This window comes from Sinocyclocheilus rhinocerous, unplaced genomic scaffold (assembly GCF_001515625.1).
Source record: "Sinocyclocheilus rhinocerous isolate Xijiao unplaced genomic scaffold, SAMN03320098_v1.1 scaffold62, whole genome shotgun sequence".
In the NCBI taxonomy this organism is placed as follows: domain Eukaryota; kingdom Metazoa; phylum Chordata; class Actinopteri; order Cypriniformes; family Cyprinidae; genus Sinocyclocheilus; species Sinocyclocheilus rhinocerous.
The window spans coordinates 1,612,537-1,625,588 of NW_015656585.1; the positions used below are offsets into that span (position 1 = coordinate 1,612,537).

Below are 13,052 nucleotides of genomic sequence, written 5' to 3' on the forward strand. Positions count from 1 at the left end.
TATATGTATGTGTATGTGTATATATATATATATACACCTTGCTACGTGTACTGCGTTAGGCTAACCGAGACTTGTCTTGTTGCTCTTTTGTTAGTTTTGACTGCTTTTATTGTCCTCATTTGTAAGTCGCTTTGGATAAAAGCGTCTGCTAAATGACTAAATAAAAAAAATAAAAAAATAAATCCAGCCAACAACTGACACGGACTGGACTGCGTCTACTTGAAAATACAGTTTAGTCTGTTTCACTGAATAATTCAACAGTGGTCTTGGACTCCAAACAAACGTATTAATAACTTTTAAAAAATCACATTAAATATGTTAACAAATAGTCCTGTAGATCATCTTGTGGCACAAAGTGTTATCAATGACAAGGTCATCATTAGTTTGATTTCCAGGGAACACATACTGACAATACGGTAATTACATGCTTGGAATAATTTACATTTTTAATTGTTTTGAAAGATGTCTCTTATGCTCACCAAGTTTACATTTATTTAATCATAAATATACTAAAAACAGTAATATTGTGAAATGTTGTTACATTTTAAAATAACTGGTTTTTAATTTTAATCTGGTCTTTATTGCTTAATATTTTTTGTGGAATCCATGATAAATTATTATTTAAATGTTTGAGCTAAGTACGATTTAAAAATAAATAACTAAAAATAAACTTTTATTTAGCAAGGACACATTACATTGATCAAATCTGACAGTAAAGACAATTGATCAAATGTTACAGTAAAGACATTTATAATGATACAAAAAATTCTAATAAATGTTGTTCTTTTGAACTTCCTATTCATCAAAGAATCCTGAAAAAACGTCACCTAAATAAAATATATTAAAATAGAAAATGGTTATTTTCAATTGTAATAATATTTCACAACATTACTGATTTTACTCTTCTTATCAAATAAATGCAGCTTAAATGAGCAAAACAAACTTCTTTCAAAAACAATAAAACTTTTGGCCACTAGTGTAAAGAAATAAAATAAACATTTAAAACATCCCACCAGTTGTGTGTGACAATGGAGGTTAAAAATTATGAAAATATATTAAAATACAAAATTATCAATTGGCAAAATATTACACAGTGTAGACACTTTTAAGTTCAAGTCAGCTCAGCAAACGGGCAACCAGATCAAATTTGAATAAGGGACCAAAGTGGTCACTCACAGAGCGCTTTGGTTCAAATCACAAGCTGTGTCTCATTTAGAAGGCTGCGCCCTCCAGAGGTCGAATCCTCTGGAGGTCGCATCCTCTGTAGGATGCATATACGAAGTGTCCTCAACCTAGAATTAAACGAGACGACCTTCGTAGGACAGGCGGCAAAGGAAACAGGAAGTATCACGTTGCTATGCCAACACATTTAGAGCATCGTTGCGCTCTCACACTACTTAAATGAAGGTAAATGATTTCTAAATTTGGAAAGTAATTTGAAAAAAAAAATTTGTTTTATTTTGTTCAATGTTTGAGGAGCTGCAGCGTACATACAGCAGACATCTGTTAGAGAAAAAAAGGAGGAGGATATTAAAAACAAAGTTTATCCGTTTTTACCGAGGCGATTTAAGGTAAGTTGTAAACACCACATCTGCGCTGCTCATGACGTCTGTGTGTGCATCTGCTGGCGCCGGCATTTTTCAAATTAACAACGGTTGTTTACGGCGACGCAAAGAATTGTGGGTTATCTGTAGCAGCGAAGGATACACCTCATGCATCCTCCGAATTCCTGTGAAAGAAAGTTGCATACGAAGGTCGCATTCGGAGTGTCCTACTTGCTTTTGTGAAATGAGACAGCCTCGATGACGTATGCAGCCTTCGAATGCGACCTCCGGAGGGTGCAGCCTTCTAAATGAGACACAGCTACAGACTGTATAAAAACATGGACGTAGTGTCCGTGACGTCACCCGTAGGTTGCTGAAGAGGTTTTTGAAGCCTAAAGTAGGTGGAGCCGGCCGTCGCCATCTTGGCAGCGCATCACCGCGCTTCACTCCCGGATAATCGAAAATGGGCAAAAAGGCGGGAGCTTGTTGCTGAAACCACACCCACCTAGCTCGACCGTGGTGACAGCAGCGGCAATCCACCTGTCACTCAAGTGGCCACGCCCTTAATTATGCAGAACTTTAAGGCTTAATATAATTTAAACGGATGACTTATAAAAAAATTCACCCCCCTCACAGTTGTCATGAAGGGCAAAATTAGCTATATAAACCAAACTCTTTTTTTGAACCAGGCTGTAAACATGTTTTTTTCTGCTGTAAAGTTGGGCATTTTAACATGGGGAGTCTATGGGATTGACTCCCTTTTGCAGCCAGCCTCTAGCGGCCAGTTGATGAATTACAGTTTAAGTCACTTCCTTGTTGGCATCGCCAGAGAGAGAGGGGGAGGTTGCCGCTTGGTTCAAATGGAACAAACTGTCCAGACCTCAGCAATATTTTCAGCACTTCCAAGATTAAGCTCTTTTTGCAACCGTGGCTAGAAAGGAAGCCACTTCCAAGCAAGTCCAAGATAATTCTGGATATTGTGAAAAGCCATGTGGCAAAACCTGAAAGGCTTTGTAAGTAACTGCTGTGGTCTGATGAAATGAAAATTGAGCACTCTGGCCTAAAAGCAAAGTGCTGTGTTTACCACAAACCACACAGAGCCCAACACCCAGATAACCTCATCCTGCCATCAAGCACGGTGGTGGCAGCATCACTGGTCTGGGTTACTGTTTAGCTGGAGGAACTGGAAAACTCGCTATATTAGGCCAAATGGACAGAATCAAATAAACACTTGAAAACCTTGAAATAACATGTTTTGATCAGTCTTCTACAGAAAAGTTGAAAAATACAATTGATTTGACAAAGCTGGAGCAAATGCATTGAAGAACCTTTGAGTATACAGGGAGAAAAAAAACTCACCTAGAAGAGTCTTGGGGTTTGTGAGACCAAGCTGTACAACGGGGTTCTCCAGGATGGCCTGAAACAGGGGACTGTTGGTATCAATGCCCTTGTCCAGATCCTCAGGGGTGGGCTTTCTGTCACCAAGCAGCCATTCACACTGTGTGGGAACAGAAGTTACAAAACAAGGATATGGAATAAAAATGTGACCTTGATAAATGTTGTTTAACTAAACAAAACAAAGACTTAACCACACATTTCACTGAATATGACTGAGCTCATTTAGTCTTAGCTGACTGTTGAAATAACTCATGATTTGATGATCCTCTGAATGTTTACATACAGCTGCATCCTGTTGATTATTATTGACGCGAAGGGCATCAATCACCTCCTTCTCATCGAAGCCCATCTCCATTAGCGCAATGACTGCCTGCACACAAACACACAGACAAGATGATGCATCTCATTTAAAAAGATTCCACAGCAAGACAGAAGTAGCTATTTAATGTGAATTACTGCAGGATTTGCAACCAACCAAAAGTGAATTCTATAGTGGCATCTGACTGTGGAAAACTTCCATGATGTTAGTGTGTTGTGGGTGGTGGCCAGGACATTGCTATGTGGTTGCTAAAGTGTTTTAATGGTTTTTAACTTTTTGCTGTAAGTGTTTCTATTGTTAGCTCAAATGTTTAAAAATTGTTTTTGTAAATTGAACATGAGAAAATTAGAAATTAATTTTCTAACTAAAAATTAGAAGCGCTGCTTTGGTGACTAACTGAAATAAAGTTGAAGTTGTATTTAGTATTAAAATTACTAAAGCTAAAATAAAAATACTGAAATAAAAATGTAAAAAGAACAATAAATATTTAAAAAAAAAAATTAATAATGCTAAAAGCACATAAAAGAAAACAAACAAAAAAGTTTCATATGTGAAACCTAATTAAAATAAAACTTGAAAATGTGTTTGCATCGCATGAATTAAAACCATGGTTCAGTATCATGACAAGCATGAATACAATCTAAAAATTCACATTTTTAACAATGACAGCTACTCTCAGATGTTGTAAAATAATGTTTTATTGCATTATGCTGATGGTCATTTCTATGGTATATTAACCAAACTAATTGTAATGTGCAATGTAGTTTGGGTAAAAAAAGAAAAAAAAAAAAGAAAGAAAAGCATTTATTCCATCTAACACTTTAATCTTGCATTGGTTAAACAACTGAGGCTATTATCATAGTATGTCAGTGGTTCAGAATATTTCATCACGTTTGAGTTTAAAAGTGAGCTATTCTTCTCATGACACCCACATGACACTAACCCGTGAGTCAGGCCTGAACTCTCTTTTCCTCCTGATCCGTTTGAAGATCTCTGTCAGTTCATCTTGTCTGGCCTCCTCTAGGCTGGCCTGGGAGGACAGACGTGCCCGGGCTCCTGAAGCTGTGGCAGAGGGAGCTGGGGCAGGGGCTGCAGCTGCAGCGGCCGCCGCCCCTGGGGTGTCCTGTCCAGGCAGAGGAGTGTCAACCATGGGGTCATCCACATGCTCAAACAGCCATTCCATAGCCTGGGTCACAGACATGCTGCAGGAAGAGTGATTAGTTATTTAATCCACTGAGAGTTGGCACACACTGGTAATGTTATGTTTGCTCATTTGATCATTCTTATTCAGAAACATTACATCATATAATCATATAATGATTATATATATATAATCATAATATAATTTACAGCAAGTTATTATTGTTTATGCTTCACTGACCAAAATGACAGTGCTCTCTTAGACTTTATTCTGAAATACAGGAAATGCACTATTCACAGGCATATTTATCACCCAAGAATAAAGAGTACTCACTGGTTTAAGCGCAGAGCCTTCACAGCACGACTCTCAGGGAAACCCATCTCAGTCAGCTGCTGCAGGGCCGTTTCATCCACACGGTCCTCCTCATCCTCATCCAGCATGGCTGCCAGAGAGGAGAGATACAAAGAATAATCACTCACCAACATTTTCTAAGAGAGCAAAATGATATTTACACCTGCACACTGACTAGTCAGGCATGTCCCATGAGAACGGTTCTGAGCGTTCATCAGAGTTGAAAAAAAATGAGGTTAAGACGACCTCTCGCAAAAAAAGTACTTTGGCAGTACTATGGTACAGCAATGTAACTCTATGGTACTTCAAATAAACATAGCATTACCATGGCAGATGTCTGAAAAGCATGGTAATTAATTGTTTCGCCAAGGCTTAAATAGATTTAATCCATTCAGGGTTCTATTCATACATCCATAGCTTACCATTGGCCTTTTTGAAGAGCTCAACAGCATCTGGATTCAGAGCCAGCAGCTTCTGAGCCACTTCAATAAGTGAGACCAGAATCTTCCTCAGCTCTGTTTGAAACTGATGGAAACAAAAAAAAATCATAAAACACTATATTCTATATTCTAAACAATTGCAATGCAGAAAGGTCTAACTGAACTGACTGCAAGCACCCACATCTCTGATATTGTGTTGAGTTACAGTGCGGTCAGTGTTACGAGTGGACAGGTTTGCTGTGGCTTTGAGGATGGCCTCCTTATCTGGTGCTTTGTTCTCTTGCTTCTTCTGTCAACAAGCACAAAGACTGATCAATTTTGAAGAATCAAAGCTTAGAAGTGTAATGTACATTATTTATTAAAAATAATTCACCACCCCCCCACAAAAGAAAAAAACTGTCAACAGATACCTTCTCTTCAGAAGATATGTCGGCCATTTTTGGTGGAGCCGGTGGAGGTCTTTTCTTTATCAATAATAAGCAGTCTAGAAAACAAACAATAATGAATCAGGATTAGTGTCTTTTAGAATCTGATTTTAAATATAAAGAACATGTGCAAAACATGATGACTACATCCTAGATCGGTGGTTCTTAACCAGGGGCTGGGACCCAACAGGGGGCCTTAGCAAGCTTCCAAAGGGGCCTCAAGATAAATTCAGCCTGAAAGAAAATTGCAATCATCTTTTTTCTCTGTTGTGATGTATATCCAAGTGAAACAGCTTCTCAAACAAGAAAAAAAATTAATGTATTTGATTAAAGATAACAAGAGTACACAATTTTTTATATTTTTTTTAATGGATGAATGATTTATAATAAACACTGTAATGTTCCACTGAAAGAATAAAAAAATTGTCCCAGTTTAATTTAATGGTGACTTTAAAATAAGACAAAAAAGCATTAAAATCAGCTACAACTATTAAAAATAAAGATATGTCTTATATCAATTCACTCCCTCAACATTTTATTTCTTTCTTTTTTTGGGAGAATCAGGGTTCCCACTGTCTTGAAAAACATGGATATATGACAAAGTCATATAAATTACTAAAATCTTATAACTTAAACTATAATTTTTGTACTGAATATAAAATAGTAAATACTAAATACAATACAAATTGTGAGATTTTTTAAAATAATTATCCTTAATCCTTATCCAGTAAAATCACAAAAAAATGGAAAAATCATGGGGGCCTTTGAATATTGTTGTGGAAAATGCCACAACAAAGAACAACCAGATGCACCAAAAAGTTTAAATACCTTTGTCTTTAAGATTTTCCTCAGCAACTGTTTTGGATTCTGTGAGAATTCTCTCAGTGGCAGCATGAATGAGTTTGTGATGTGTAAGAGTTTTAGGATCCTCTAGACTTCCATGGACATACTGTAAGAGAAGAAAAATACCAATAAAGTTGACCTACTTTATATTAAGTGTCTTTAACTATTATGTACTAACATTGAAATATATAATCAATAGATACAATGTTCTTATTGCAGACATGTTTTAAACAGTATATTTAAAACTACCTGCATATACATGCACTACAGAAATTAGTTACACTGTCAACCCAACCCTTACACCACATCCCACCCTTAAACCTAACCATACCACCATACCTGTCCCTAACCTTAACCGAATTCCACTTCAATAGAAGCAAACGTGCTGCTATCTTACGACCCAAACTTTTGAACAGTACTGTACATTTAACCCATAAAAATCACAATCATGAGCTCAGCCCACTTACAGTGAGGTCTAGTACTATGGTAGTACCACGGTACAGTTGGTGTCAATTGTTACCATGGTATATTGATATACACCTTGGTACTGAATAATTAATGTATCCTGGTTTTTACATGATACTCCAAGGTACTTCAAAGAACACTATGGTATTGTCATTATAAATGTCCATAAAACTTGGTATAATTGTGACATTATGCACAGGGTAATACCATGGTACACATTGCACACTGTAGCTAGGACATGGCTTGACTTACAGTCTGTGGCGATGCCACCTGCTAAAATGAATACAAAAACATTCACAACCTTAAAGCCATAAAATGTGCAAATCACATCCTCACAGAAAATGTGAATGGGTGTCAAGGTGCCTTGAGCTGCACAGATCGGAGTACTTGACATATATTGAAGAGGCTGTCAACAAGTTAATGTCAGCTCTACACTGTAAACCAACCAGTGTGGCAGTGGTAGTTACAGCACAGCCACAGAGATGGAGGTGACGGACCAGCTTGCTAAATTATAAATAGCACCGTCGACTCGTCTGCTAGTTACTAAAAATACTTGGCAATGACTCTGAGAATCCAGCGGGCCTGTCCTGTCCGGGTTAGCTAACAGTGCCAGCTAACCGATGGCAGACCTACATGCTTTAAGCATTTCTCCTTGAGTTTCTCTATAGTGGTGTCTTCCGTGACTTCCTCCAGCCACTCAGTGCCCTCCATGGTACATATGTGGACCTTCAGGACTTTGCCTGCAAAGATCTTCTCCTCCTGCACGAACATTGTAGCAGCAGCGGCGGCGGCAGGACCGCAGCGCTCCCCGCTGAAGACGCTCAGCGAGCCCGCTGTCTACAGCCCGGAAAGCCGCCCTCTTCTCCGCTTAAACCTGCCCTGGCAACAGACACAGGCTCACGGTCTCATTCGGACATTTTCAGGCCGTCCGATCTGTCCCGCCCGCCCGCTCCGTAGGACTGATATATTTTCGCTGGGACAGAGAGGTTTGCTCACTCGCAGCTGCAACAGAGACGCTCGCTCAGTTGACACCTGCGATGCGAGAACGACAGGAGTCGGTAGAGCGCAGCAGTGCGCATGCGTGCTGTCGCGGACTGTGATTGGTGGAAGTAGGCAAACACGCGGACGCGTCGTGCTGCAGACTCTCAAAAGCAGCCTCGGATGGGAGCGGCAATCCCTAAAGCTTGGAAAGCTCTGCCACTGAAAACAACGGGATGTTTTTCATCTGTACTTTGAGAAAAAAAATAGAAAATAAAAAAACGAAATTTCCGATTCCTGCCAGATATCTACCTACCTACAAACACGCTTACATACAGTGTAATGCCCGCATAATACTACAATTTAAGTAAATGTAAAATTGTGTTTATAAAATATACTACACAAAAAACTACACACTGACCGACAATTATTAAAATAAATAAGAAAGAAAGAAAGAAAGAAAGAAAGAAAGAAACTAATACTGTAAACGTTAAAAATGATCATACAAGTTTTAAAATAACTGATGTATATATTTATATACAGTACATCACACTTAAACAAGTGAAAATTTCATAAGAAGTTAACCAATATTATTTGCATTTAGGTAGAATAATAATTATCCTGAGCCAGGTGCAGTCTTCAATGCTGTATAAGAGAATTGTGTATTTGTAGGCTAAACTCGGGTTTGCACATTCTTGTTAATTCTTGCTCCCAAACACGCTTACATACAGTGTAATGCCCGCATAATACTACAATTTAAGTAAATGTAAAATTGTGTTCATAAAATATACTACACAAAAAACTACACACTGACCGACAATTATTAAAATAAATAAGAAAGAAAGAAAGAAAGAAAGAAACTAATACTGTAAACGTTAAAAATGATCATACAAGTTTTAAAATAACTGATGTATATATTTATATACAGTACATCACACTTAAACAAGTGAAAATTTCATAAGAAGTTAACCAATATTATTTGCATTTAGGTAGAATAATAATTATCCTGAGCCAGGTGCAGTCTTCAATGCTGTATAAGAGAATTGTGTATTTGTAGGCTAAACTCGGGTTTGCACATTCTTGTTAATTCTTGCTCCATTTTCATTAAAATGCAAAAGGTCGACAAGGTTATTAAGATTTCGTTATTAGTTATTATTTAACTAATATTATATCTGATAAACTGTTGGTTTAAAAATCTGGAAAACACCAGGAATGTTTTATTATATCAGAATAATCGAAATTAATATATTTTTTGGCAATTAATATGCAAAAGTCAGAATTTCCCATAACTAGACATCAGCCATCATTCCGATCTATAAACTTTTATCTTCCACGTCAATAGGTGGCGGTATTATACATGTTCCCTGTAGTAAAACTGCTCTCTGCCATACAGAAGGAGAGACATTGGGAGATTAGTACTATTTGTGAGATACAGTAATAATATTATGGTTTATGACATAATATTTGACATTGACCATAATTAAGCGAAACATTTACTGGGAATACATTTTACTTTCTGCAGTACTTCATCTCTTTTCCTCTCCTACACACCGTGTAATGTTGAGCTCAGGTATTTAGCAATAACTGTCTGCAGGATAGTTTACGTCTCTGTTCAAGCTGAATCTGTAAGTTAACATGTCTAAACACAGGACGAAAAAGCTCATCATTGAAGATGGTATGTGTCAACCTACTTGTCTTTTGCTCTTTCTATAATGCATCATGATTATAATGCAGCACTAGCTGTCTGTCTTGAATATGTATTATAGGTTTATATATAAAACATTCTGGGCGTGAAATCTTCATTTTTAATGTCTTGTACAAATTTACTTTCAGATGAGCCAAAGCAAGATGAGCTGAATCCATTTTCTTTCAAGGAGTTCGTCAGAAACAAGAGCCAGCAGTCTTGTACTACAGACGCCACAGAGGTGAGAAACAACATGACAAAGATTTTAAGGTTTAGTAGATTTCATGACTTTTTTGACTGATGTCCTTACTTTAATGTCCCTTTAAAGACATGAAAGTAGGGTTCACGTTTGTGTATTTACATATATGAATGTAAAACTTGCCAGTAAAGTTTATGCAGATTTTCATTGCTGGTAGATTCTTGGCTCGTCTTGTATTTGTTTTTTGTATTTGTCTTGTTTTTTCATATATATTTCATATATGTTTGATTTTCCGAAGGTGTGTGGTGGAGCATTCCATGTCGAACAGGACTATAACACCTCCATAGATTTTGCCACAAAGGGGCCGTTCTTCGCAGACCCGTCTGCGCTCTGTCAGCCTTCTGAAGACGAACCTGAGGAAACATGGATTGAAAGCTGCCACCCATCAGCCCTTGATGGTTCTCATGACTTTGAACTATGTGGTACTTTAGACCTCGGTGCTTACTCTGAGCAATCATCTCTGTGCAGTGATGAGAGGGAAGCAAATGTAACTGAATGGGAACTGGGTGATTCTGACTTCCTTCCAAAGAACAACTTAGCTAGAAGAAGCACAGGAAGCTATGAAGGTGATGAAGAGACTTCAGTGATTGATGTTTCCTTCCATCCGAAGAGGGGTAATGCTGAAAATGGCACAAAGAATCCCCAACAGGTATGTTGTGTGAATTGTGAATGGTGTGAGGTTTTGCATATACATGAGTCAATTGTTATATTATAATTGGTGCAATGCTGCTTTTCAAAAAGGTGTTTTTTATGTTTTATGTGTTTTAGCTTAGAGAAGAGAATTCTCTACTCAGAAAGCAAGTCAAAGAACTCCTTAGAAGGTCAGAATCTGACTCCAAAAGGTAAGCTATTTACACTAATTGTAATATTATATACATTACTAAATGTAAAATAACAAATTAATTGTAATTCTTTTGAGGTAATTAAAGATTAGCTAGCTTACCCAAAAGTGAAAATTCACTCACTCTCAGCTCATCCAATATGTAGATGAGTTTGTTTCTTCATCGGAACAGATTTGGAGAAATTTAGCATTACATCACTTGCTCACCAATGGATCCTCTGCAAGTGAATGGGTGCCGTTAGAATGAGAGTCCAAACAGATGATAAAAACATCACAATAATTCACACGACTCCAGTCCATGAAGAAACAAACTCATCTAGATATTGTATGGCCTTAGGGTAAATGTTCAGCAAATTTTCCTTTTTGCCTTATTCATTTAATGGACTGAAATTTAGATGAATTGCTGCTGTGCTTTTTTTTTAAAGTTTCTAGAAGATTTCTCATTGTTAAACTATCCAACTGTAATAGGATCAAACAACTGACAGATGAGTTGCACAACAAGAAGTTACAGGAGGAGAGAGAGGCTAAGGCTTTGGAGACAATGGTGCAGTCAGTAGAACAAAACCTTCAGTTAATGACGGTATTAAGCACTGTGTTATCATTCATATGACAGTTTTTTTATTAAGGTTTATTAAATTAATTTGAGTGTAAATCTTCATCTTAAAATGCTTTAAAAAATTCTGTTTTATCCAATACAGAAGCGAGCAGTCAAAGCTGAAAATAGTATTTCAAAATTGAAACAAGAGATACAACAACTCCAGGTTTGACTTCTTTTCATTTCCACAAGCACACTGAAAAAAGCATACTATGTATAATGGTACATATATAATGTAATCCAGCTATATACTACTGTATTACAAGTTTGTGAATTTGTGATCAAAATATTTTTTCACGTCTGTTATTGTTCAGATTAAAACTCCATTATTGCAATTATTTTTAATGTTTTCGTCCCAGGGCCAGCTTGAAGGATATAAAAGTGAAAATGAGAGGCTAAGATATGGAGAAACTACAGCCTTAACTACAATGAGACACAATGCACAAGTGGCCTCTGAGTACCTTAACAAAGCAGCTCAAGATGCAGAGACTTCTATCAAGTATTATTAACAATGACCATTACATTTTATTGTGCTTTTCTACAATCATTTAATAATGATCAGAAATGTAAATAAATTATCTAATATATCATTGCACTGAATGTGTTTTGTATTTTTACAGGCAGTTGCTGTCAGGAAGAGAGACACTCTGTTTTGTTTCCCAGTTATTGACATCTATTGACAAGATCACCGAGATTCATGATTGACTTTTTCTTCAAACATCATGTTCTGTACACTATAGACTCACTGCATTTGCATGGTGCATCATTGTTTATTTTGTTCATCCACTTCATTAACATCATGTTAAGTTTATATAAAATAACAAAATGAGGTGCGATGGGCCAAATGATGACCAAAGTAAGCTCTAGCAGGAACTTAAGCATATAAATACTTAAGTGTACCAAATAGTGCCTTGGATTCTCACCAAAATCAAAGATCTATATTGTAGTAGAGCAGTGGTTCCCAACCCTGGTCCTGGAGGCACCCCAACACTGCATATTTTGCATGTCTCCTTAATCAAACACACCTGATTCAGGTCATCAGCTCATTAGTAGAGACTCCAAGACCTGAAACTGGTGTGTCAGAGAATGGAGACATGCAAAATGTGCAGTGTTGGGGTGCCTCCAGGACCAGGGTTGGGAACCACTGTAGTAGAGTATGTGGAAACAATATTTTCAAAAAACGTTTTGCACTTTTATTAAACAATGAGTTAAGTCACTTCTATTCTATTGCAGATTATTAACCAGATTTTGTTTCTTGATAGTATTTTGATATATAACTTAACATATTTTATATTTCTGCTGTTTTAAATTACAAAATTTTAAAGGAGACATATTATGCCCCTTTTTACAATATGTAATATAAGTCTCTTGTGTCCCCAGAATGTGTCTGTGAAGTTTTAGCTCAAAATACCCTACAGATCCATTATTATATCATTTTGAAAATGCCTATTTTGAGTGGAAGCAGAAACACACTGTTTTTCGAGCCTGTCTCTTTAAATGCAAATGAGCTGCCGCTCCCCGCCCCCTTTTCCAGAACAGAGTTTCTTACCTGCTAAAAAAACATCTGTTTTGGTTCTGATTATAATGTTTATTGTGCTGAAATCATGCGTTTTAAACCATTAGTTTAAACTTCTGATATGGTTTTCTGAGTGAACGCAACCGAAGCACACGGACAGAAAGTGGCTGTCACAGCATGTGAGTACTAAACTAAGTTCTCATTCACACACAAGTTTACGTTAAAATCACACAAGTTACAAAAACAGTCGGTT

General features: G+C 37.0%; 2 protein-coding genes across 2 annotated transcripts in view; one reads left to right on the plus strand and one right to left on the minus strand.

Annotated features, from left to right (window-relative positions):
* ubac1 (UBA domain containing 1) overlaps positions 1–8,003 on the minus strand; it is an 11,491-nt gene extending 3,488 nt beyond the window's left edge. The window contains exons 1-9 of the mRNA XM_016527957.1: positions 7,560–8,003; positions 6,447–6,567; positions 5,604–5,677; positions 5,375–5,482; positions 5,176–5,278; positions 4,736–4,844; positions 4,205–4,463; positions 3,226–3,312; positions 2,904–3,042 (exon numbers count right to left, since the gene is read on the minus strand). Of these exons, the coding sequence (XP_016383443.1) occupies positions 2,904–3,042; positions 3,226–3,312; positions 4,205–4,463; positions 4,736–4,844; positions 5,176–5,278; positions 5,375–5,482; positions 5,604–5,677; positions 6,447–6,567; positions 7,560–7,697 (1,138 nt within the window). The 5' untranslated portion in view covers positions 7,698–8,003. The remainder of the gene's footprint in view (positions 1–2,903; positions 3,043–3,225; positions 3,313–4,204; positions 4,464–4,735; positions 4,845–5,175; positions 5,279–5,374; positions 5,483–5,603; positions 5,678–6,446; positions 6,568–7,559) is intronic.
* Positions 8,004–9,269: 1,266 nt separating this feature from the next.
* On the plus strand, positions 9,270–12,263 carry entr1 (endosome associated trafficking regulator 1). The gene is made up of 8 exons (XM_016527958.1): positions 9,270–9,579; positions 9,738–9,829; positions 10,086–10,496; positions 10,616–10,689; positions 11,157–11,268; positions 11,387–11,449; positions 11,643–11,782; positions 11,904–12,263. The coding sequence occupies exons 1-8, from the start codon at positions 9,540–9,542 to the stop codon at positions 11,986–11,988; spliced, it is 1,017 nt and encodes a 338-aa protein (XP_016383444.1). The 5' UTR covers positions 9,270–9,539; the 3' UTR covers positions 11,989–12,263.
* Positions 12,264–13,052: the final 789 nt, after the last annotated feature.

What these genes read in the sequence shown, in the direction of transcription:
- entr1 (XM_016527958.1), top strand. Translation starts at nt 9,540, where the DNA reads ATGTCTAAACACAGGACGAAAAAGCTCATCATTGAAGATG. An exon ending in AAAGCTCATCATTGAAGATG is followed by an intron (nt 9,580 to 9,737) that starts GTATGTGTCAAC and finishes ATTTACTTTCAG; the next exon opens with ATGAGCCAAAGCAAGATGAG. An exon ending in AAGAGATACAACAACTCCAG is followed by an intron (nt 11,450 to 11,642) that starts GTTTGACTTCTT and finishes TTTTCGTCCCAG; the next exon opens with GGCCAGCTTGAAGGATATAA.